The sequence below is a fragment of the Melozone crissalis genome, unplaced genomic scaffold, assembly GCF_028551555.1.
Source record: "Melozone crissalis strain CALT ecotype California unplaced genomic scaffold, PUWL_Pcris_2 ptg000026l_1, whole genome shotgun sequence".
NCBI lineage: Eukaryota > Metazoa > Chordata > Aves > Passeriformes > Passerellidae > Melozone > Melozone crissalis.
In genome coordinates, this window is record NW_026535804.1 from 11,181,203 (window position 1) to 11,204,779 (window position 23,577).

Consider the following 23,577-nt stretch of genomic DNA (forward strand, 5'->3'; position numbering starts at 1 on the left):
CTAAGAATAACACCTTTGCTGGCGCCGGTTTCGGGAATATCGGCTGTGCCGGGGTGTGAAAGGCGGAGGAGGTGTCGCAGCTCGGTCGGCAGCCAAGGGAGCAAACCCAGACCCCAGCCCCGCTGCAAACCCAGACCCCAGCCCCGCTCCAAACCCAGACCCCAGCCCCGCTCCCAACCCAGACCCCAGCCCTGCTGCAAACCCAGACCCCAGCCCCGCTCCCAACCCAGACCCCAGCCCTGCTCCAGCCCCACAGAGCAGCTGAGGAAGGGACAGAGCCCTGGAAGGCTCAGCTGCATCCACAGGGACACGGCAGGGGCAGTTTGGGGGAGACCAGCGGTGCTGCAGCGCGGGCAGGAGGGGACGTGTGGCACCATGGGGACACCACCCCTGTCCCCGTGGGCAGTGCTGGTGCCCACCCTGGTGCTGGTGGGGCTCTGGGCTCCCTGTGTGGAGAGCAGGCAGCCCAACTTCATCGTCATCCTGGCTGATGATGTGGGCTGGGGGGATCTGGGCGCCAACTGGGCAGAGACGAAGGAGACGCCGCATTTGGATCAGTTGGCTGCTGAAGGAACAAGGTAATGTCTGTCGCCCTCCCTGCCCTCACCCTGCACCCCTGGTTCCTCTGCCCTGCAGCACAGGGGAATTCAGCCCGGTGGGACTGGCAGGTGAGGGAATTTTGTTGGTGTGGGTTTGGCTGCATGGGGAGGGCAGCCAGAGCCTGGCACATTGGGGTGCAGCTCCATCCATCCCTGCTGGAGCCTTCCTCTGCCAGTCCTCACCCTCATCCCCAGGGCAAAAGGGGGAGCATCCAGGGGAGCGGGGAGGGACAGGGCACACAGGATGTCATGGGTTGAAGGGTTTTTCGTTTTGCAGGTTCGTGGATTTCCACTCAGCTGCCTCCACGTGCTCCCCGTCCCGCGCCTCGCTGCTCACGGGGCGCCTGGGGCTGCGCAACGGGGTCACCCACAACTTCGCCATCTCCTCTCTTGGGGGCCTCCCCCGCAACGAGACCACCCTGGCCGAGGTCCTGAGGGAGGCTGGCTACAGCACAGGGGCCATAGGTAATGCCCAGAGTGCCAGGGGCACTGGGGAGGTGCCAGGGTGAAATGGTGGCACCCAGCGTGCCAGGGGGTGCCAGGGTGAAATGGTGGCACCCAGTGTGCCAGGGGGTGCCAGGGTGAAATGGTGGCACCCAGCGTGCCAGGGGGTGCCAGGGTGAAATGGTGGCACCCAGCGTGCCAGGGGGTGCCAGGGTGAAATGCTGGCGGTGAAAGGGAAAACTAAAGGATCACGTGAGGAAGATTTCACACATCCCCCTTGCATTTTGCAATGCCAGGCTTAAAATCTTTCTTTTCAAGGGTGCTGCCGGAAATCCCGACTTCTCCATTTAATCTCTCACTGCTTTATCTCCCGAGGAATGTGCTGGGTGTTCCTTAGCAAACAGGATTGGCTCTGCCATCCTGCATCCCACACCATGGGCAGTGCTGCTGGCCTGGTGGCTTTGGGCACCCTCCTGTCACTGTGGGTGCCCCTCAGTCTGCCCAAACCCTTTGCATCTGCAGCTCCTGCTGTTGTGCTGGCAGAAATTCCCTCTGTTTCTCCATTCCCCCCCCCAGTTTTTGCAGTTTTCCCTCTTGGATCAGCACGTTTGGTGGGAGCAAACACGTGCTGGAGGTCAGGGGATGAAGCTGGGTTTAGGGAGCTGTCTGCTCAGAACACAAACACATGAAAGAGCCTTTTAAGGCTGGAAACACTCGCTTTGCACAGCCATGAGATACCTTATGCATTTTTTTCTGGGTTTTCTGCAAAAATAGACGGCGTTCTGGAATGGCAGCCAGCACAAACAAGGGACCTTCCTTGTAGCTTGATTAAAGCCCCCAGCGCTGTGGGCACCTTGTGGGTGAGGGCTGCTGGTGGCCAGGGCTGTGTCACCCCTGAAATGATGTTCTGTGGCTTTCCTGCAGGCAAGTGGCACCTGGGACACCACGGCCACCATCACCCCACCTCCCGTGGTAAGGGCTGTGCCAGGGGCACGGGCTGAGGGCCCTGCGGCCCCCTGGACCCTGCTGACCCCCTCACTGTCCTCTCAGGCTTCGACTACTACTATGGGATCCCCTACAGCCACGACATGGGCTGCACAGACACCCCTGGCTACAACCTGCCCCCCTGCCCGCCCTGCCCAGGGCACAGCGCCGCTGCCAGGTACGGGCACGGGGCTCCAGGGCTGGCGCGGGGCTCCAGGGCTGGCACGGGGAGCTGGGTGTGTGCAGCAGTGTCCCCAGCCCTGAGGGCTGCCCTTGTGGTCACCTCCCCTCACGCTCTGTGCCCCCAGTTTCCCCCTGCAGCCTGTGAGCCCCCCGTTCCATGGGGACATTGGCACCACTCCCCTTGTTCTCCCTCCCTTGAAGCCAGGGGATCAGCCAGGCTCTGTGACAAGCCTGGGGTGGCTTTTCCCAGCAGGGTGGTGAGGAAGGACTGTTACACAGAGGTTGCCCTGCCTCTCATGGAGAACATCACCATCGTCCAGCAGCCCGTGGAGCTCGGCAGCCTGGCCAGGCGCTACGCAGAGGAGGCAGAGAGGTTCATCCAGAGGGCCAGGTGAGGCCACCCACTGTCCCCTGTGTGTCCCCGTAGCTGGGAGAGCTCCTGGGGCACTGCAGGACTCCTCTGCATCACCCTGGTGCAGTGCCAGGGGAGATGGGTTCAGATTTGGGGTGCCCATGGCTTGGCTTCCTGCTGGAGGAGGCACTGGGGCTCTTCTGGTGCCCTCTAAAGGGTTGTGTGTTTTTAAAACCATCGTTTTTGGGGAAAGTCAAAGCCTTTGAGTGGGCTGTGCCTCCTTCCTGGGGGGAATATGCACCAAGGTCTGACCATCCCTGCATCCCTGGGGATGAGGCAACAATGGGGTGCTTGGAGGCGCCTCCATGGGTGTGGGGCTACGCCTCCTTCCTGGGGGAAATGTGAAGGATGTCAAGGTCTGTCCATCCCTGTGGATGGGGTGGCAATGGGGTGCTGGAGGTGCCTCCATGGGTGTGAAGTGCTGGCAGGCGCTGAGTGGTGTCAGGGTGGGACCAGAACAGCACCAGAGGTGTTTGAACACTCCCTGTATGAGAGATTGGATCCATTTTGGGGATAAAGCACCCTGGGCTCCAGGATCTGCCTCCCCCAGGCTCAGAGCACAGGAGGTGCCCGGCTCTGATTGTCCCCGAGGAGCAAAGTGGCTCCTCCAGCGAGGCCCCCGAGCCCTGCTGACGGGTTGTGTAATTTTAATCCCCATTATTGGCGGATTACGAGCTGTGACTTTGCAAAACGCCTCCCTGCAGAGCGAGGAGAGGAAGCGCTGCCGGGCAGCCCTGCCCGAGCCCATCCCTGCCCGCATCCCGGGATAACAGGCACGGGAAGGTTTGTGTGAAACAGGGCTGGACAGGGAGCAGCACAGGGGGAAATGGCTCTTTATCAAACTGGGCACTGTTTTGTTGCATAAAACCTGTATTTGACCCGTAAGATACCAAGGATTTGCCGTGGGGTGGCTTGGCCACATTTGGGATGCTGAGGATACCCAGGCCCTGGGCTGTGGGTATCCTGCCAACCCCTTCTCCTGCCAAACAGAGCACTCCAGGCTGTCTGGGTGCTCTGTGGCTGTGAAATGGAGTGTATAAACTCTGGGTTAATAGGAAAAACCTTTAAACTCCCATAAGTGTTTAGGGGTTATCTGTGCTCATGGAGAAAAGGATTAGGCAGGTGCCTGCCTTTTCTTCCCTCCCCTGATGGCTTATTTCAGTTTTCCCCTGCCCCTGCTTATTCCAGTTCTCCCCTGCCTGCTTGGCCACGTTTGGGATGCTGAGGGTACCCAGGCTTTGGGCTGTGGGGCAGCACCAACCCCTTCTCCTGCCAAATCTTCAGCCCTCTGGGCTGCCTGGGTGCTCTGTGGCTGTGAAACCAAGTGTGTAAGCTCTGGGTTAATAGGAAAAACCATTAAACTCCCAGAAGTGTTTAGGGGTTATCTGTGTTCATGGAGAACAGGATTAGGCAGGTGCCTGCCTTTTCTTCCCTTCCCTTTGATGGCTTATTCCAGTTTTCCCCTGCCTGACTCATTCATTACAGGGCAACAAAAGAACACCGGATTTGCCATCTCGGTGTTTTTTTAACCAGCCGAGGTTGAGCAATTTGTGACAGTGAGACGTGGCACAGGCGAACGTGGGAGCAAAAGTCAGGGACTGCTGTCTTCAGTTATTGATTAAACGTTTGCCTGATCTTCAGGACAATTCCGAGGTGTCTGAGTGGCAAACGAGAGGGATGAGCACCACAGCCACGAGTCCGTCTGGGTGCTGGAGCCAGGGGAAGCAGCTTTCCCTGCTCTGGGGGCTCTGGTATCCCTTGGGAAGAGCTCTCACAGTGGCTGTTTGCGAGGGGCACATGAGCTCTGCGGAGCCCCACGTCCTGCAGGGATGGGCAGGGTGCCAGGAGAGATGCCAGAGGAGATGGGTGTTGTTCCATGGCTCAGATTTGGGGTGTCCATGGCTTGGCTTCCTGCTGGAGGAGGCACTGAGGCTCTTCTGGTGTCCTCTAAAGGGTTGCATGTTTTTAAAATATCAATTTTGGGGAAAGTCAAGGTGGGGATTTTGAGGAAACCCTTTGTGGGGCTCCAGGCAAGATGGGGGCTTGGCTTGGTGTCCATGGCTTGGCTTCCTGGAGGAGGAGGCACTGAGTCTTTTCTGGTGCCCTCTAAAGGGGTTGTGTGTTTTTAAACCATCATTTTTGAGGAAAGTAGAAGTGGAGGTTTTGAGGAAACCCTTTCTGGGGCTCCAGCCCCCCAGCAACTCTGGGCAGGATGGGAGCTTGGCTTGGGGTCCATGGCTTGGTGTCCTGCTGGAGGCACTGAGGCTCTTCTGGTGTCCTCTGAAGGGGTTGTGTGCTTTTAAAACATTGTTTTTGGGGAAAGTCAAGGTAGGGGTTTTGAGAAAACCCTTCATGGGGCTCCAGCCCCCTCAGCTCCAGGCAGGATCGGGCCTTGGCTTGGTGTCCATGGCTTGGCTTCCTGCTGGAGGAGGAGGCCCTGAGGCTCTTCTGGTGCCCTCTAAAGGGGTTGTATATTTTTAAAGCCATAATTTTTGAGGAAAGTCAGAGCAGGGATTTTGAGAAAACCCTTCCTGGGGCTCCAGCCCCCTCAGCTCCGGGCAGGATGGGGTTTTTTGCTCATTTTGCAGGCCAGGTGGGTGCCGGGCAGAGGAAGGAAGCGCAGCCACGCACGGGCAGGGCTGGCAGGAGGCAGAGATGGGGCCGGGCCCGTGCGCAGCCCTGGATCCGGCCCCTCCTCGCTGCTGCCATCCCACCCTTCCCCTCCGAGCTCCCTGAGGAAGAGCAGGCTCGTTGGAGCAGATAAATATAGCTGTAAACAAGCAAACAGGACGTGTCCTGTGCTGCTGCGGGACTATGCATGGCGGTGGACGTGCTGCAGGATGGTGGCACTGCCCGGGCCGTGCTGGGCTGTGTGGGGGCCCTGCTGTGCCACATCCTGTGCCCACAGTGCCACCAGGCCGGGCACCAGCTGGGGAGGGGGAAAAAGGGACAAAATGGGCCCTCAGAGAGGGGAGGGAGGTGTGTGGGTGCAGCAGCATGGAGTGCTTGGAGATGGAGATGGAGGAAGGGGCAAATCCACCCCAAATGGGGGCACAGCTGACAACAGGGGGACAGTGGGGAGAGGTTTAAGCAGCAGCAGGGGAGAAATGGCTCAGCTCAGCTTCCTCCCTGTAAGGAGAGGGGTGCCTGGAGCTGGGTGGTGTACATGGGGTGATTTTCCAGAGGCAGGAGTGGAAGGGTTTGTGTCCCCAGGCTCAGCAGTGCCACCACCCCAGTGACCCCAAAGGCTGAACGCTCTCTGTGTGTCCCCTGTGCAGTGCCAAAGGACAGCCCTTCTTCCTGTACCTGGCCCTGGCCCATATGCACGTCCCGCTGGTGCCCCCGCTGCCCCCCGGCCTGGGCAGGGGCATCTACGGAGCCTCCCTGGGGGAGATGGATGCGCTGGTGGCACGGGTGAAGGAGGCAGCAGACAGCCTGGGCAGGGGCAGCACGCTGCTCTGGTTCACAGGTACTGCAGGGCACTGCAGGGATGGGGCTGTGGGCTTCTCTGAGCCTGAGAGGAGCAGAGAAAAGAATGAGCAAAACAATTCTGATCTCACTCGCTGCTCCTGCGTTGTGCCAAAAGGGGGGTGACACTGGGGGTGCACCTGGGGGTGGGGGCAGGATCTGTGCTTGTCCCCTGCCCTGCATGTCCCCTGCCCTCAATGTCCCCTGCCCTCAGTGTCTTCTGCCCTCGATATGCCCTGCCCTCAATGTCTCCTCCTCTTGATGTCCCCCACCCTTGATGCCCCCTGTCCTCGATGTCCCCTGCCCTCGATGTCCCCTGCCCTTGGTGTCCCCTGCCCTCCATGTCCCCTACCCTCAGTGTCCCCTGCCCTCCATATCCCTTGCGCTCAATGTCTCCTGCTCTCAGTGTCCCCTGCCCTGGATGCTCTCACTGCTCTGTGGGTGGGGAGTGGTCCCACCGTGGGGCTGGGTGGGGGTCCCAGGCTGCCGTGCCCACCCTGCCATGGTGCCCATCCTGCCACTGTGCCCACCCTGCAAACTGTGCCCATCCTGCCACTGTGCCCATCCTGCCACTGTGCCCGCCCTGCCACCCCCCCCTCCGCCTGCGGGGCTGCAGTGGCAGGGCCGTGACTAATTAAGGCACAAATCCTCGTTCGTTAAGAAGCCCAAATCCGCTCTGTGTCCCGAGCAGCCTCCCTAATGAGGATGTCTCGCTGCTGATGACAGGAACCGCTCGGCCGCTCATTAACACCCGGAGCTGGTGGCACCGAGCCCCCCCTGCCCTGCCCTGCCCTGCCCTGGCTGCCCTGGTTGCCCTCCAGCCCCTGCAAACAAACTGCAAAAACCAAAATCCATCAGCCCTGCAAACAAACTGCAATAACCAAAACCCATCAACCCTGCAAACAAACTGCAAAAACCAAAACCCATCAGCCCTGCAAACAAACTGCAATAACCAAAACCCATCAGCCCTGCAAACAAACTGCAAAAACCAAAACCCATCAACCCTGCAAACAAACTGCAATAACCAAAACCCATCAGCCCTGCAAACAAACTGCAAAACACCAAAATCCATCAGCCCTGCAAACAAACTGCAAAACACCAAAATCCATCAGCCCTGCAAACAAACTGCAAAACACCAAAACCCATCAGCCCTGCAAACAAACTGCAATAACCAAAACCCATCAGCCCTGCAGACAAACTGCAAAACACCAAAATCCATCAACTCCCCGTGGGGAGGCATCGCACGGGTGGCAGAGAGGGATGCAAGGGTCACTTGTCCTTGCCTACCCCACACTGTGGGTGTCCCCTGTGGTCCTGGTGTCCCTCACGGGGACATTTCTTTCTCTTGCAGGTGACAATGGCCCCTGGGCACAGAAGTGTGAGCTGGCAGGACGCCTGGGGCCATTCGTGGGTGCCTGGCAGAGGCAGAGAGGTAACCTGGCACCGTGGGGGGGTCCCAGTGCCAGGGGCACAGAGGGGTCCCAAATCCAGGGACACGGGGGGGCTGCTCCACAAAGCCCTCAGTGCCCACCGAGGGGACATGGGCATCATTCCATCCATGCCAGCCTCTCCCTGGCTGCTCCACAAAGCCCTCGGTGCCCACCAAAGGGACATGGGCATCATTCCATCCATGCCAGCCTCTCCCTGGCTGCTCCACAAAGCCCTCGGTGCCCACCAAAGGGACATGGGCATCATTCCATCCATGCCAGCCTCTCCCTGGCTGCTGCCCTTGGCTTGAACACACCCCAGCGCTATGTTTTTTCTTTCAAACAGCCAAGTTTCCCCCAGAACTGCTGTGGGGGGTGGGTTTGGGTCCCCATAACCCCGGAGCTTGGGGTGAGTGTGCTGGTTTGCAGATGGGATGCTGGGATCTGCCCCATCAGGGTCTCACAGCCCCCAGAGCAGAGCACCCACCATCCACCACCCTCCCCACACGCTGGGATTTGGCTTTTCTTTCACTCCACCGTTTTGTTGGGTTTTAATTTTGTTTTGTTTTGAGGTTTTTTTTTTCACTCTTTCCTCCTTTTCCGGCCAAGCCATCTGCTCGGTGGGTTTATTTCAGCCGGGGCAGCCAGAAACATCCATGAGTCAGGCGTTTCCCACTTCTGCTTGTGTTACGCGGTGTTACCGTGCCAGTCCCGGGGTCAGCACCGAGGCTCATCCTCCTCCTCCTCCTCTTCCTGACACCCTGGCCGCGCCACCGTGGCCATTCCCCGGGCAAACAGCGCTGGCTCTGTCCCATTCCCGGAGCCTTTCCTTCTCCTGGCCCCGGGGATGGAACCGTAACCTCAGTTTTGTAGTAAACAAACCCAGCAAACCCCGCTGCCGGCCCCGGGCTGCTGCTCTTGAGCAACCCCCGGTCACAAGCCCGAGCAGATGGTGCAGAACAGGACGAGCAGAACTCAGACCACGGCCCCTTGCAGCCCCTGTGCCCTGCAGAGCCCCCGGCAGGGAGGGAGGAACTTGGATTTAAATTCCATTTTACGCATCCATTTCTTTTATCTTGACTTTTTTTTTTTTTTGTCAAATAATTAAGCCATATATCCCTACATTATCCAAATCGCTTATCACCAATACTTTCAATTAACCTTCCTCTATATTTCCTATTATCAAAACCCAACTGTCATCATCTGTCAGGATGGTGTTTTTAATGAGGCGGGTTTCCACAACCACCCCCAAACAAACACACAATTAACCCCAGAACTTACCCTTCCCTCCCAAAAAACCATACAAAAATACAAACCATGATACAAATAATCAACCAATCACCCACCAAATTTTATAAAAAGCATGAAGATGCCAAGATGGCTGCCACACACCCCCAAGGACAAAAGGCTTAGTCCTGACCTTACTGTCAGTTTTTGCTGGGTCTATACATGCAGGTATCCCCATGGGGCTGGCATGGGGATAAAAACACCCCGGGGCCAGGGTGGGATGGAAATCCCTGAGCTGGTGCCTGCAGGACGTTTGCAGAGCCAGCCTGGGGATGCCAGGCTGGGCTGGCACTGCCAGGAATGCCAGGCTGGGATGCTCAGCCCTTCCAGCCCTGGGGATTGTTCCTGGGCAGGGAAAAGCCCCCGAGGGATGGGACAGCAGGGGAAGATAGGCTGCTCCCTGGCTAAAAAATATACATTAAAAAAATCTATTTATTTCTATATTTTTTCATATGTTTCTATATGTTTCTATATGTCTCTATATGTTTCTACGTTCCTATATGTTCCTATACATTCCTATATGTTCCTACATGTTTATTTTTCTAACATGTTTCTGTATGTTTCTAACATGTTTCTATACATTTCCAACATGTTACTACGTTTCTATATGTTTCTAACATGTTTCTCTATATTTCTACATATTTTTATATTTCTAACATGTTTCTAGAACATGTGTTTCCACATATTTTTATATGTTTCTGTATGTTCCTACAGGTTTCTACAAGTTTCTAACATGCTTCTATGTGTTTCTAACAAGTTTCTATATGTTTCTACATGTTTATGCATTTCTACATGTTTATATGTTTCTAACATACATTTCCAACATGTTTATATACCTTTCCAACATGTTTCTGCATGTTTCCATATGTTCCTACAGGTTTATACATGTTTCTATCATATTTCTACATGTTTCTAACATGTTTCTATATGTTTCTACATGTTTATGTGTTTCTAGACGTTTATATGTTTCTAACATATGTTTCTAGATGTTTCTAACACGTTTCTATGTTTCTAACATGTTTCTATACATTTCCAACATGTTTATATACCTTTTCAACATGTTTCTGCATGTTTCTATGTGTTCCTACAGTTTAAATATGTTTCTATCATATTTCTACATGTTTCTAACGTTTCTATATGTTTCTACATGTTTCTATATGTTTCTAGATGTTTATATGTTTCTAACATGTTTCTACATGTTTCTAACACATTTCTATGTGTTTCCAACATGTTTCTATACATTTCCAACATTTCTGCATGTTTCTACATGTTCCTACATGTTTCTACATGTTAATATGTTTCTGCGTGTTTCCTGTAGCTCCATCCTTTGTTTCAGGGTCCAGCCCTAAATTCCAGGGATGTTTTCCACTGATTTCAGGTGGTCCCTGGAGCTGGGATAGAGCAGCAGATCCGTGTGTGCTGCCCCTTTCTCTGTCCTTCCCAAAACCCCCAAAAATTCCTCTCCCACTTTGGGGTCAAAATTCCAGCAAGGGGAGGGATACTGGGAGAGGGATAAACATTGAGGGGATGTGATGTTTTGGGGCAGGTTGGGGGAGTTGCAGAGCCCGGTGTCCCTGTGCTGAGGACCTGCCGTGCGTGTGGTGGCACCAAGGTTTCCGTCCCGCCGCGGGAATGCACAGTTCAGCTTTCCTGGAGAGCCTGGAAAGTCCCCACAGCGGCAGCAGGGCTGCATCATCCCCGCTCTGCAGAAAATTCCCTGCTTGGCTTTGGGTGTTTCAGCCCTGTTTGCTTCCCCGAGCGTTGATGTGACCTCACCCCAGGCTGCCCTGACCTGACCAGCGGTGCTGGGGTGGCTTGGTCAGGAAACATCCGTCTGATGTCCTTCCAGAGCCCCCTGACCATGCCTGGAAAAACCCTGCAGATGCGCCCAGGAGCACGAGCCCTTTCATTTATGGGCACAGATGGGGCTGGATATTAATTGCTGTGGTTTCCTGGGGTGTCTGGGGGAAACACCAAAACTTCGGGTGAGGAATTTGGGAGTGTGCTCAGTCCTGGGCTGGTCCGATTGGCTGCTCAGCACCCCAGTTTTGGTGCTCAAAACTCCAATTTTGGTGCTCAAAACTCCGATTTTGGTGCTTAGCACCTCGATTTTTGAGCTTAGCACCCCAATGTTGGGGCTCAGCACCCCAATTTTGATGCTCAAACCTCCGATTTTTGTGCTTAGCACCCCGATTTTTGTGCTCAGCACCCCAATTTTGGGGCTCAGCACCCCGATTTTGGTGCTCAAAAATCCGATTTTGGTGCTCAGCACCCCAATTTTTGTCCTTAGCACCCCAATTTTGGTGCTCAGCACCCCGATTTTTGTGCTTAGCACCCCGACCTTTGTGCTTCGCACCGCCATTGTGGTGCTCAGAACCCAGATTTTGATGCTCAGCACCCCAATTTTGGTGCTCGAAACTCCAGTTTTGGTGCTTAGCACCCCGATTTTTGTGCTTAGCACCCCAATTTTGGGGCTCAGCACCCCGATTTTTGTGCTTAGCACCCCAGTTTTGGGGCTCAGCACCCCGATTTTGGGGCACCTGTGCCATTGGTGTGCAAGGCAGCATTGCCTGAGGGCGTGGATCAGCACCGGGCAGGGATGGGGAGGCCAGCAGGGTTGGGGACAGCCCTGGGGACAGCTCTGGGGACAGCCCAGGGGCTCTCTTGGCCGTGCCCCCAGGAAATGGCTCGGGCCAGGCGCCGTTGCCATGTGCACGCTGAAAGGCAGCGCACAAAGGCTGCTCCTGGGACGTTTGTGAATCGCCTTGGGATTTTCTCTTTGCCCCATTCCCAACCCCTTCCCCCTCCAGCTGCCTGGGGCCCTTTGGGCTGCAGCCAGGCCAGAGGCCCTACAAACCCATTCCAGCCCTTTTGATGCTTGGTGCTCCCATTTCAGGGCTCTGCACCCCGATTTTGGTGCTCAACACCCCGATTTTTGTGCTCAGCACCCCAATTTTTATGCTCAGCACCCCGATTTTGGTGTTCTCCCCCCCGATTTTGATGCTCAGCATCCCGATTTTGGTGCTCAGCACCCCGATTTTGGTGCTCAGAACCCCGATTTTGGAGTTCAGCACCCCGATTTTGGTGCCCAGCACTGCAGGTGGAGGGAGGGACTGGGCAGCATCTCAAACCCAAGGGCAGGGCAGAGCTTTGGGTGCTGTCAGGGAGAGGATGGATCAGGTTCATTAACTGAGGGTTATTAGCACGATGGCGTTTTTAATGAGGTGTCCAGCAGCCAGGGGAGGGGGAGCTGTTGGTGCTGAGCCCTGTAAGGGACAGGAGCCCCTGGAATAAATTCCTGCATTTCCTGCCTGCTCCATCCTCTCACCTGGCACCAAAGGGGATGGAAATGCGATGGCTCTGGCAAATGCTGCATTTCTCATCACTCACTGGCGCCAACACAACCCAGTGCCCAGCTGGGACCCCTTTGAGCAGCTCCTGCTCCTCCCTTCCCTAGCCCAGTGAACCCACCCTCCTTTGGGGTGATTCACACCATCCCTGCCTCTGACAGCTCCTCTCCATGGGGAGCCCCGTGCCCAGGAGGTTTCCCAGCACCTGCAGGATGCTGAGCACTGCCCTGTTCTCCTGCAGGTGGGAGCTCAGCCAAGCAAACCACCTGGGAAGGAGGGCACAGGGTGCCAGCCCTGGCGTACTGGCCTGGCCGTGTCCCTGCTGGGAGGACCAGCCAGGCTCTCCTCAGGTAAGAGCCCCTCTGGGAACAGGGTGGCCCCATTTGGAGGAGTGGGAACTCAGCACATCCCTCCGGGTGTCCAGAGCTGGGGGGCTCAGAGACCCTGGCACGCTGCCCAGAACACCTGGGGATTCGATTTTGACCCATGGATCAAATTACCAGCTTGTATGAGGACGTGAAAGTCACACAGGTTTGAATAGTGTAGTAATAAGATATTCACAGGGTGAAAATGAAGATTTTAGGATTTTTGGTATGGGGGTTATGGGGACAAGATGGAGCAATCAGGGCGTGTCTAGTCCTTCTTTCTTCTTATTCTCCATTTTCTGCAGTGATGTTGGCACTTTGGGATTGGTTTAGAGCAGAAGTGCACTGTCTAACATAGGGGATGGGTATTGGGAAGTAGTTGTAAATATGTTATATTTAGAACAGAAGCTCACTGTCTAACATAGGTGATGGGTATTGGGAATTAAGTGTAAATATGTTATAGGTAGTTTGTAGTATAAAAAGACAGCACTGCCTCAGAAGCAGTCAAAGTGCTCGTGGCTGCCCTGCTGAGCAGATCTCAGCTGGGCAGAAAGAAAATTTTATAGATAAGAATTTATAAACAACCTCAAGACTGAAAAGTGAAGAGTCCAAACTCGTTCTTCACTTGCACAGACTGAAGCAGAGACACCCTGCACATCTCAGAGCAGCAAATATCAACAGCCAACCCAAAAGGAGGGACCCCCCATTCCCACGCTGCCCCCCAGGCCATCACCTGGACTTTGGCAGCTCTGGTTATGCCCTGCCTTGTGCCAGGCTGTACTTTTGTCCTCTCCAAGCCTGAATGCCTCAGCTGAGAGGAGCTGAAAGGGCTTTTTGTGAGGCTGGAGGGCTGGGGCTCGCAGCCACCAGGGCTCCGTGTGCTCCTGGATAATTAACAAATTATGATGATGATGTTCTCGCTGCCCAGCACGGAGCAGGGGTGGCTCTGCGGTCTGTGAATGGCTTTGTGCAAGGAGGGAGTGGTTGTGAGGAGAGGAGTCCCTGCAGGAGGGCAGGGGAGGGTCTGTGCTGCCCCTCTCCCTGCAGCGTCTGCACCCCTCCATGTGCCAGCTGCTCCCCTTCATGTGCCCAGCATCTGCACCCCTCATGTGCCCAGCATCTGCACCCCTCCATGTGCCAGCTGCTCCCCTTCATGTGCCCAGCATCTGCACCCCTCATGTGCCCAGCATCTGCACCTCTCCATGTGCCCAACATCTGCACCCCTCATGTGCCCAGCATCTGCACCCCTCCATGTGCCAGCTGCTCCCCTTCCTGTGCCCAACATCTGCACCCCTTCATGTGCCAGCTGCACCCCTCCATGTGCCCAACATCTGCACCCCCTCATGTGCCAGCTGCTCCCCTCCATGTGCCCAGCATCTGCACCCCTTCATGTGCCAGCTGTACCCACCCTTACAGCCCTCCTGGGCAGCAGGTGTGGGGCACAGCCTGGGGCAGGGTGGGGGAAATGTCCCTGTGCATCCCTGATGGGTCCCCACGGTGCTGGGGTCAGGCTGGGGGAGTTTGGGGTTAGTGGGGATTGGGATGTCCTGCCCCCATTCATCCGTGATGGGTCCCCATGATGCTGGGAGTCAGGTTGAGAAGGTTTGGGGGTCACTGGGAATTGGGATGTCCTGTCTCCTTTCATCCTTGACGGGTCCCCATGGTGTTGGGTCAGGCTGATGGGTTGTTGGATGTTGGGATGCCGTGTCCCCTTTCACCCCTGAATCCCACAGAGTGGTGGGGCTGAGGGGTTGCTGGCTGTTGGGAAAAAACGTCCCAGCTGCTGGGAGCAGGTCCTGGCTGGTGGGCCCTGGGGCAGTGCTGGGTGTTCCCAGCTCCCTGGGATGAGCTGCAGACACTCACTCGTTCCACAGCCCCAGGGCAGCTCTGGAGCTGCGTGTGTGCAGGCAGGGGAAGCTCTGAGCCATGACTGAGTCACTGGAGCCTGGTGAGGGGATGGGGAGCACGTAGCACCCATGGCCTCATCTCCACATCCCTGGGCTGTGGGGCAGAGCTGTGGGGCAGAGCTGTGGGTCTGTGGCTTCACCTCCAAACCCCTGGGCTGTGGGGCAGAGCTGCCACCCCCTGTGGCAGCTGGGGCAGCACGGGCAGGATCAGTGCCTGGATCCCATCCCCCTGGCCCTGCCTCCAAGCCCAGGAATTGTGATTATCTGCTCCAAGATCTGATCTGCTGCATTTCCCAGCTCCAGTCTGGCAGGTTGGACAGCTGGGAATCTGGAAATGCAGCAGAGGCAGGTGCAGCACTCCGGGTGCTTGGGGCAGTCACTCCAGGCTCTGTGGGAGTCACAGGAGTCACATTCAGGAGGCTGGCACTGCCACAGGGCCATGCCAGCTGTGCAGGGTGCTGTGGCACTGTGGGGCCATGCCAGCTGTGCAGGGGGTGCTGTGGCACTGCCACAGGGCCATGCCAGCTGTGCAGGGTGCTGTGGCACTGCCACAGGGCCATGCCAGCTGTGCAGGGGGTGCTGTGGCACTGCCACAGGGCCATGCCAGCTGTGCAGGGTGCTGTGGCACTGTGGGGCCATGCCAGCTGTGCAGGGTGTGCTCTAGCATCAGGAAGGGGCACCCCCTCTTTGGGAGCAGCCCAGAACCAGATGAGGGCATGTGAGAGTGATGGGTCGTGCTCAGCAAAGTGTCACCCTGAGGTGGGACAGGGAGTGTGGAGGGACACCGAGGTGCCCACAGGACTGGTGGCTTTTCCCTGGGGACCGCCCCACGGGGACACTGAACCCCCCCAGCTGATGGGCACGGAGTGAAGCAGGAGGGGCTGGGAGCCTTGAGCACTCAGAGGGATCCCCGGAAAAACCAGGGCAGGGCCTCTCCCATCTGCAGGGATCTCCTCCTCCCCTGGGGTTATGGAAACACCTGGCTGGGGCACAGAGGCTGCTCAGCGGCTCCATGAGCACAGGGGTGAGCGAGGGTGAGCGTGCCCCGGGGCCAGGGAGCTGCAGCCAGCACAGCAACGCTGATGCCTCAGCCCAGACCAGCACCTGCACGCTGGGCTCTGCACAAAACTGCCCCAAAACTGCCTCGTCTGCTCTTCTTAATGATGGTTAATTATGGTCAGAGCCACCCAGCGTGCTCCTGCCCTGCCCCAGCCCGAAGTAGGGCAGGGAAGAAGTAGGTCAGGAGGGTGCTGAGGAGGAGATTGCACCATCCTGGCTGTGCTGGCAGCTGGGCTGGGCAGAGCTGCTGCAGCCCAGGCAGGGCAGGGCTCTGTGCCCCATGGTGCCCGGGGTGCTCAGCACCGTGTCAATCCCACCACAGCAGGGCAGGGTTCTGCTGGAGCTCAGCACATCCTTCTGGGTGTCCAGAGACCCTGGCATGCAGCCCAGAACACCTGGGGATTTGATTTTGAACCTTGCAGCAAGTTGCCAGCTTTGTATGAGGATGTGAAAGTCACACAGGCTTGAACGGTGTAATAACAAAATGATCACAGGGTGAAAATGCAGATTTTAGGATTTTTGGTGTGGGGGTTATGGGGACAAGATGGAGGAATCAGGGCGTGTCCAGCCTTTCTTTCTTCTTCTTGTTCTCCATTTTCTGCAGTGCTGTTGGCACTTTGGGATTGGTTTAGAGTAGAGGTTCACTGTCTAACATAGGTGATAGGCATTGGGGATTAAGTGTAAATATGTTATATGTAGTTTGTAGTATAAAAGGACAACACAGAGTGCCTGCGGCTGCCCTGCTGAGCAGATCTCGGCTGGGCAGAAAGAAAATTTTATAGATAAGAATTAATAAACAACCTCAAGACCGAAAAGTGAAGAGTCCAGACTCATTCTTCAGTTGCATGGGCTGAAGCAGAGACATCCTGCCCATCTCAGAGCAGCAATTAACAACCAAAACCCGAGACCTGGGCACCAGGGGCTGCTGGCACTGGCATGGAGACCCCTGGGTAGCACTTTCTGCAGAGGGCGACTGACCTGCTGCTGCCTTCCTACTGCCCAGGGCTTCAGTGCCCTGCTCCCCCTGCCCCTGCCCACATCCTGGCTCAGTCTGGGGGTGGCAGGGCTGTGGAGCCAGGGCCAGGGCTGGGTTCAGCCTTTCCAGCTGCTGGGAGCTCTCTTGGGAGAGATGAGGTTGGGGGGGACCCTCCAGGGGTGCTCACTCCTTGCTCTGATGGCTGTCCCCTCTCTCCCCAGCATCCTGGACATCTTCCCCACGCTGGTGGCCCTGGCTGGGGCAGCGCTGCCCCCAAACAGGCGCTTTGATGGCTTGGATGTGTCCCCAGTTCTCTTTGGCTGGTCGGATGTGGGGCACAAGGTAAGGCAGAGCCACCCCTGGTGTCACCCCCTCCTGGCAGCAGGTGAAACAGGTGAGTGGTGCCTTGGTTGGAACAGCCAGGTGTGTGCTGAGGAGGGCAGAAACGGAAATTTCCGCTTCATTGAAATGGAAAATGCAAAACCCACCCCTCTGAATTATGATAATTTTGAAATTAAGTGGCTCTCAGGCAAAGATATGGGAGCAGGAATAACAGTTCTTTATTAGGGAAATTAAAAATACAAATGTAATAGTACAAAAAAGAGAAAATAAACCACTGTCAGAGTGAGACCATGCCCTGCCCCCTGTGTGCCAGGGCGGTGTCCCAGCCCCATGCCACGGGGGCTCAGCCCTCCTGAAGTGCCAGCTGTGGCTCTGCTGCAGCAGGGATCCTGCACAAGGGGGGAGTTTTGCTCTGCAGCTCCAGGGCTGCTGGAGATGGGCCTGGGCTCCCTCTGGCCATGCAGGGCAGCAGAAAGCTGCTCCTCTGGGAATGCAGGGGGCAAAGGCTGCTGGAGTGTCCCAAAGCTCAGATTGGATCCAGGCGGGAATGCTTGGCTCCTCCCCTGGGCGGAGCATCTCCCCATGGGATGCTGGGATTCGATCAGCCCTGCAGGGACACTCACTGGCCCTAAAGGGCTTTGGGTTAATGAAAATTGTTTTGTGCTTCGTTCACAAACCTGGGATCAGAGGTGGAAATGTCTGTGCCTGCAGTTTGGCACCTTCCTAGAGCTGTGTCTGTGACCTGACAATTCACACACAATTCTGTCATTCACATCAATAAATCCCCCTCTAGCAAACCACCCATCGCTCCAAGCACTGCCCCCTGAACCTGACCATGAACTTCAGCTTCTTTGACCAATTTTCAAGCCCATCCCTCCTAGGAACCCCACTAATCCTCATCTCAATGACATTCCCAGCTCTCCTACTGCCCTCCCTAGACAACTGATGAATTACTAACCAACTTTCAACCCTCCAACTATGGTTTGTTAACCTAGTTACAAAACAAATAATAATGCCCCTAGACAGAAAAGGAGCCAGGGACACCAGCTGGGGGTGCTCAGGCTCGTGGCAGCCTGCAGTGCCCAGCACAGCACCTGCCTGGCCCCAAAAGGAGCATCAGTGTGGGCAAGGGCAGCTCCAGGGCTTCAAACTTGGTTATCCCCACTTATTTATTGCACCACATTGAGACACAACAAACTTGTGCCTTGATCAAACACAAACACAAAATTCGTTCCATCAGGACAGCCCACCCCATATCCCACAGCTCCATTCACCCCAAAAAACGCAGTTTGCAGGACAAGCAGGGTGACCACACTTTTGTCTCGGAGTTGCACAAGATTTTTGCAGAACCAATTAAAAAAAAAGAAAAGTGGCTTCAATAGCAGTCCCGTGGATAAACCCTGATTTTGCTTTTAAAGTACACCCTCTGCAAGCGCTGTGAGCCAGCTCCCAGCGGGATCCTGGATTTGTTTCGGTGTCCATCAGGGCTTTGGTATTTGCTTTGTATTTATGGAACCCTCTGCTGAACTGGGAGATGGAGCAGGGAAGGGGATGGGATGGGGCCAGCACGCTCTGCTCTGCTCTGCTCCTCAGATTAACCCTGCTGGGAGCAGGGCACTGGGGCTGCTGGGAGCAGTGGCTTGCTGGGAATGAGCCTTTCCAGGCAATGAGATTTTCCTGGGAGCAATGGCTTCCTGGGAGCAATGGTTTGCTGAGAATGAGGTTTTCCTGGGAGCAATGGTTTGCTGGGAATGGTGGTTTGCTGGTAGTGGTGTTTTTTTGGGAATGATGGTTTGCTGGGAGCAATGGTTTGCTGATACTGGTGGCTTTTTGGGAGTGATGGTTTTCTGAGAGCAGTGGTTTACTGGGAATGATGGTTTGCTGGGAATGAGGTTTTCCTGGGAATAATGGTTTGTTGGGAGCAATGGGAGCAATGGTTTGCTGATAGTGGTGGCTTATTGGGGATGATTGTTTGCTGGGAGCAATGGTTTACTGGGAATGAGGTTTTCCTGGGAGCAATGGTTTGCTGATAGTGGTGGTGTTTTTGGGAATGCTGGTTTGCTGATAGTGGTGTTGTTTTGGGTATGACGGTTTGCTGGGTGCAATGGTTTGCTGGGAATGATGCTTTGCTGATAGTGGTGTTGTTTTCAGGAATGATGGTTTTTTGGGAGCAATAGTTTGCTGAGAATGACGCTTTGAGGATGATGGTTTGCTGGGAGCAGTGGTTTACTGGGAATGATGGTTTGCTGGGAGCAATGCTTTTCTGATATTGGTGGGTTTTTATGGAATGATGGTTTGCTGGGATCAATGGTTTGCTGGGAACGAGGCTTTCCTGGGAGCAATGGTTTACTGGGAATGATGCTTTGCTGATAGTGATGGTTTTTTGGGAATGATGGTTTGCTGGGAGCAGTGGTTTACTGGGAATGATGGTTTGCTGGGAGCAATGGTTTTCTGGGTGTCAGTGTGCAGCCATTCATTCCTGTATGGGTCTCCCCACAAGGGCTGGGATCACTCTGCCATGGGGTGGGCTGCCCTCAGAGGGTCCCACAGCCCCGTGGGGTGGGGGAGCAGCCATGTCCCCCTCCTGTCCCCTCCTGTCCCCTTGTGTCCCATCCCCTGCCCGTGAGTGGCCGGCAGTGACCCCGTGCAGGGTTTGCCCTGACACAAATCCTCCTGAAAGCAGCTCCGTGCTCACTCCAATGCCCAATTTCCACACTTTGCTAATTGGGGTGGCTGGAGCTCCCCGTGTGGGCTGTCCCAGTGTCCCAGCCTGTGCTTGCTGCTGGCACGGGCAGCAATGGGGCTGGGGTGACACCGAGGTCCTGCTGAGAGCAAGGGCTGTTGGCAGGAGAAATAAACCACATCCTCCAAGGAGCACCGAGGGTACCAGGGCTGTAAATCCCCCTGTCCATCAGCTCAGTGTGAATAGCCCAGAGCACCAAGTTCAAGCAATGAATTTACAGCAGAGAAAAGGCTTCCCCCCCACCCCTGCTTCTCTATTTTTTATTTATTAAAATAATAGCCATGGATTATTGGAAGAGTTCCAGATCTGGGAATGTTTCTTGAGTCAAAACAAGCTCCTTAATTATGCAGTAAATTATAACAGATTTTCTAAGTGTGGGGTTTTAAGAGGTTTAGGAACGTGGTTGTTTGCAGGAAGGGAGATTTGAGTGCCCTTGGCAGCGTCCCAGCTGTGCTGTTAAAGGTGCAGGCAAAGCTTTGAGGCTGGAGACAGATTAATTGGTTCAGCTCCTGGTCCCTTGGCTTCACAGGGCCTTGAATATTTGCTGATTCCTGCTTTGGAGCTCTTTTATCCTGCCCAAGGAGTGTCAGCAGAAGGGCACTCTGCAGCAGAGCTTCCTCCTTGCACCAGGCTCACACTGCACCACCTCCTCCTCTTCACACCCTTCTTATTTTCCCCCAAAAACACAAAAAGATCCAACCAAATTACAAAAGGTGATTTTATAACAAATAATTTACCTTACAACTGAGAGCAATAAAAGAAAGTGAGAGCATTTGGAGATCACCCCCTACCCTGAATCCTGGCATTTCTTGGATGAGGTTCCAACCAGCCCCGTGTGAGACAGTGGCTACATCCAGACCAGGCAGCGTGGGGTGGACACCTCGGGGTGCCTGGGATGGACATTTTGGGGTGCCCAGGGTAACAGGAATTCCCTGTGCCAGGCAGGGTGGGATGGATATCTTGGGGTGTCCATTGATGCTCCATTCTGGACAATGTGGGATGGACATTTTGGGGTGCCCAGGGTGTCTCTGTGCCAGGCAGTGTGGATGGACATCTCAGGGTGCCCATTGGTGCTCTGATCTGGACAACATGGGATGGACATCTTGGGGTGCCCAGAGTACCTGGAATTCTCTGTGCCAAACAGGGTGGGATGCACACCTCGGGGTGCCAGGAATTCCCTGTGCCAGGCAGGGTGGGATGGACATTTTGGGGTGCCCAGGGTGCCAGGAATTCCCTGTGCCAGGCAGGGTGGGATGGACATTTTGGGGTGCCCAGGGTGCCTGGAATTCCCTGTGCCAGGCAGGGTGGGATGCACACCTCGGGGTGCCCAGGGTGCCAGGAATTCCCTGTGCCACACCTCGGGGTGCCCAGGGTGCTCCCTGAGGGGCAGGGCTCCGTGCCGGGCACCTGCTCAGGCACTGCTGCGCTCATCAGCTGTGAGTGCTGTTACTAAACTTGGCACTGCAGCTGCCTACAACTCCAGCAGATGTTTCTAATTTTTCAGCACAGTGGAAATTTCTTGAATCACTTTTTAAACTCAAATCCCAGGGAGGAAACCTCAAGTGACTCATCCCTCAGCGAAGCTCTGGCTCCGCGGCAGATGTTATCGGAGAGAGGAGCTGCTGGAGCGTCCAGCTCACTTGTCTCCTCGCTCCCCAGTGCCAGAGCAGCCCTCCTGTGTGGATCAAGTGTCCTAAATACCAAAGGGGAGAGATCTGAGCCTTCCCTCCCTCCTTCCCTCGCTGCTCACCCCGTTCCTGGCTGTTGCCAGGGAAGGGAGCCCCTGCACAGCGGGGTGAGTCAGACGGACGGGAGGGATGTGGGAGGGATGTTCCAGCACCTCACCTTCCCCTCTGCTCCATGAGCTCACCCTCAGCTCGTGGCTGCCTGCTGGCTCCAGCCTGGGGCTCGGCTCCCTTGGATGTCCCCGCTGCTGGCTGAGCTGTGAGCACCCAGGGAGGTGCTGGGTGCACCTGAGACCATCCTGGTTCCCAAATAATTTAGTGATGGGACAGGGGGGAATGGTTTTACAGTAAAGGATGGAGAGTTAGATTGGATGTTAGGAAGAAATTCTTAATTTTAAGGGTGGAGAGGCCCTGGCACAGGTTATCCCAAGAAGCTTCCTATCCCTGAAGTGTCCAAGGCCAGGTTGGATGGAGCTTGGAGCAGCCCAGGACAGTGGAAGGTGTCCCTGCCCGTGGGCTTTGGGGTCCCTTCCAACCCAAACCATTCTGTGATTTTATGATAATCTGCCCTGCTCTGCTGAAAGCCCCAGAGCCTTTGTGATCCCTTTCCTGCCACAAAACTGGGAGGTAAATTCAGAGGGTCCTGCAGGGCCAGGAAAGTCCCAGGGAGATGTTGGTGTTTCCTGGGGCCCTTGTGCCATCATCCCACTGTGGTGGTTCCAGACTGAAACCGGGCAGAAACACCAATTTCATGTAGTGGTTTCAGTTCACCAGTTTGAGATTTCCCAGTCAATGCACCAGTTAATGTGGTGGGTTCAGTGTTGGCTAAATTCAGAATTATTTACTCATTTTCTTGCTGTGACACAGAATCAGGAGGAAGGCACAGCAGCTTCAGCGCTCACAGCTCTGCTGTTGCTCAGAGCCCAGGGCCTCAGTGACGGCTGTGAATGTGTCCGGGGTGGGATGTGGCTCATGTGGGCAGGGAGTGGATTTCATGGGGCACGTTTTCCCTGCCATGGGCTGACAGGAACTGTCCTTGTCCTGTCCTTCCTGCAGGTTCTGCTGCACCCCAACAGCGGCGCGGCGGGGAAGGTGGGCGAGGTCGAGGCGCTGCGGCTGCATCAGTACAAGGCCTTCTACACCACAGGTACTGCATCCCTGCCAGAGGGTCTGAAGTGTAGGGAAAGGCTTCTGGAATTCTCAGATACCTGCAGATGCAGGTGAAAACCAGCTCAGGTTAATTCAGACCCAAGGATGTGCTGAGCTGTGTCTGCAGGGTGGTGCTGCAGCCTGGGGCTGTGACAGTGCTCACAGGGGTCTGAGGATGAGGGAAGAGATGAGGATCTGACTCCATGTTTCAGAAGGCTTGATTTATTATTTAATGATATACATTACATTAAAACTATACTAAAAGAATAGAAGAAAAGGTTTCATCAGAAGGTTAGAAAGGAAAGAATGATAACAAAGGTTTGTGGCTCGGGCCCTGTGTTCAAGCCAGCTGACTGTGATTGGCCATTAATTAGAAACAACCCCATGAGACCAATCACAGATGCACCTGTTGCATTCCACAGCAGCAGATAATCATTGTTTGCATTTTGTTCCTGAGGCTTCTCAGCTTCTCAGGAGGAAAAAACCCTAAGGAAAGGATTTTTCATGAAAAGATGTCTGCGACAGGGTTGGTCTCGGGAATAGGAGCTGGGATGGGGTGGGAATGAATGGGCCATCCTGGGTGGGTGAGGAATACAGAGGTGATCCCTGGACCTCTGTGACTCCAGGCTTTTCTCTCATTTCCTCCCCAGGAGGGGCCTTGGCCTGTGATGGCAGCACTGGGCCGGCACAGCAGCACCACCCACCCCTCATTTTCAACCTGGCCCGTGACATCCAGGAGCAGGAGCCTCTGGATGTGGCCTCCAGGGAGTACCAGGCAGTGCTGCCTGCCATCAGCAGGGCTTATGCCCAAGCCCTGCAGGACATTGCAGCAGACAATGTCTCAGTTGCAGATTATTCCCAGGATCCAGCTGCAATTCCCTGCTGCAACGTGCAGCACGTGGGCTGCCGGTGCCACGGGGCCACGCGGGATCCCCACGTGGAAAGCACAACACCCTGGCTTTGTCTTTAGGCAAATAATTGCTCAGGCTGCTCCTTTCCCAAGGGTGGTGTCTGTGAAATCCAGGCTGGAGGTGGGATGGAGGCTGTGGTTCCCTGTGCTCCGTGCTGGGAGGAGGGAGGTGAGCTGGGTGTGGGTCTGGGGGAGCACACAGAGGGTCCCCTTTGAAGGCTTTTTGTAGGGCTCTGTATCTGGGAAAGAGAGAACTCTTGGATTAAAATTACCTTCTGTGAGAGTCG

The 23,577-nt window shown here is 55.4% G+C and overlaps 1 protein-coding gene across 4 annotated transcripts; it reads left to right on the forward strand.

Moving 5' to 3' along the window:
- The first annotated feature begins 362 nt into the window (after positions 1 to 362).
- On the forward strand, positions 363 to 23,529 carry ARSG (arylsulfatase G). 4 transcript variants are annotated; one of them, XM_054278817.1, is made up of 11 exons: positions 363 to 578; positions 877 to 1,064; positions 1,968 to 2,015; positions 2,094 to 2,205; positions 2,461 to 2,601; positions 5,901 to 6,091; positions 7,442 to 7,522; positions 12,396 to 12,504; positions 16,683 to 16,803; positions 22,288 to 22,378; positions 23,031 to 23,529. In XM_054278817.1, exons 1-11 carry the CDS (start codon positions 376 to 378, stop codon positions 23,348 to 23,350), a joined length of 1,605 nt encoding a protein of 534 aa, XP_054134792.1. In that variant the 5' UTR covers positions 363 to 375; the 3' UTR covers positions 23,351 to 23,529. The 4 variants fall into 4 exon arrangements, with proteins under 4 accessions (XP_054134792.1, XP_054134793.1, XP_054134790.1 ...); XM_054278818.1 differs by having other exon boundaries at positions 2,464 to 2,601; XM_054278815.1 differs by having other exon boundaries at positions 412 to 1,064.
- The last annotated feature ends 48 nt before the right edge of the window (positions 23,530 to 23,577 follow it).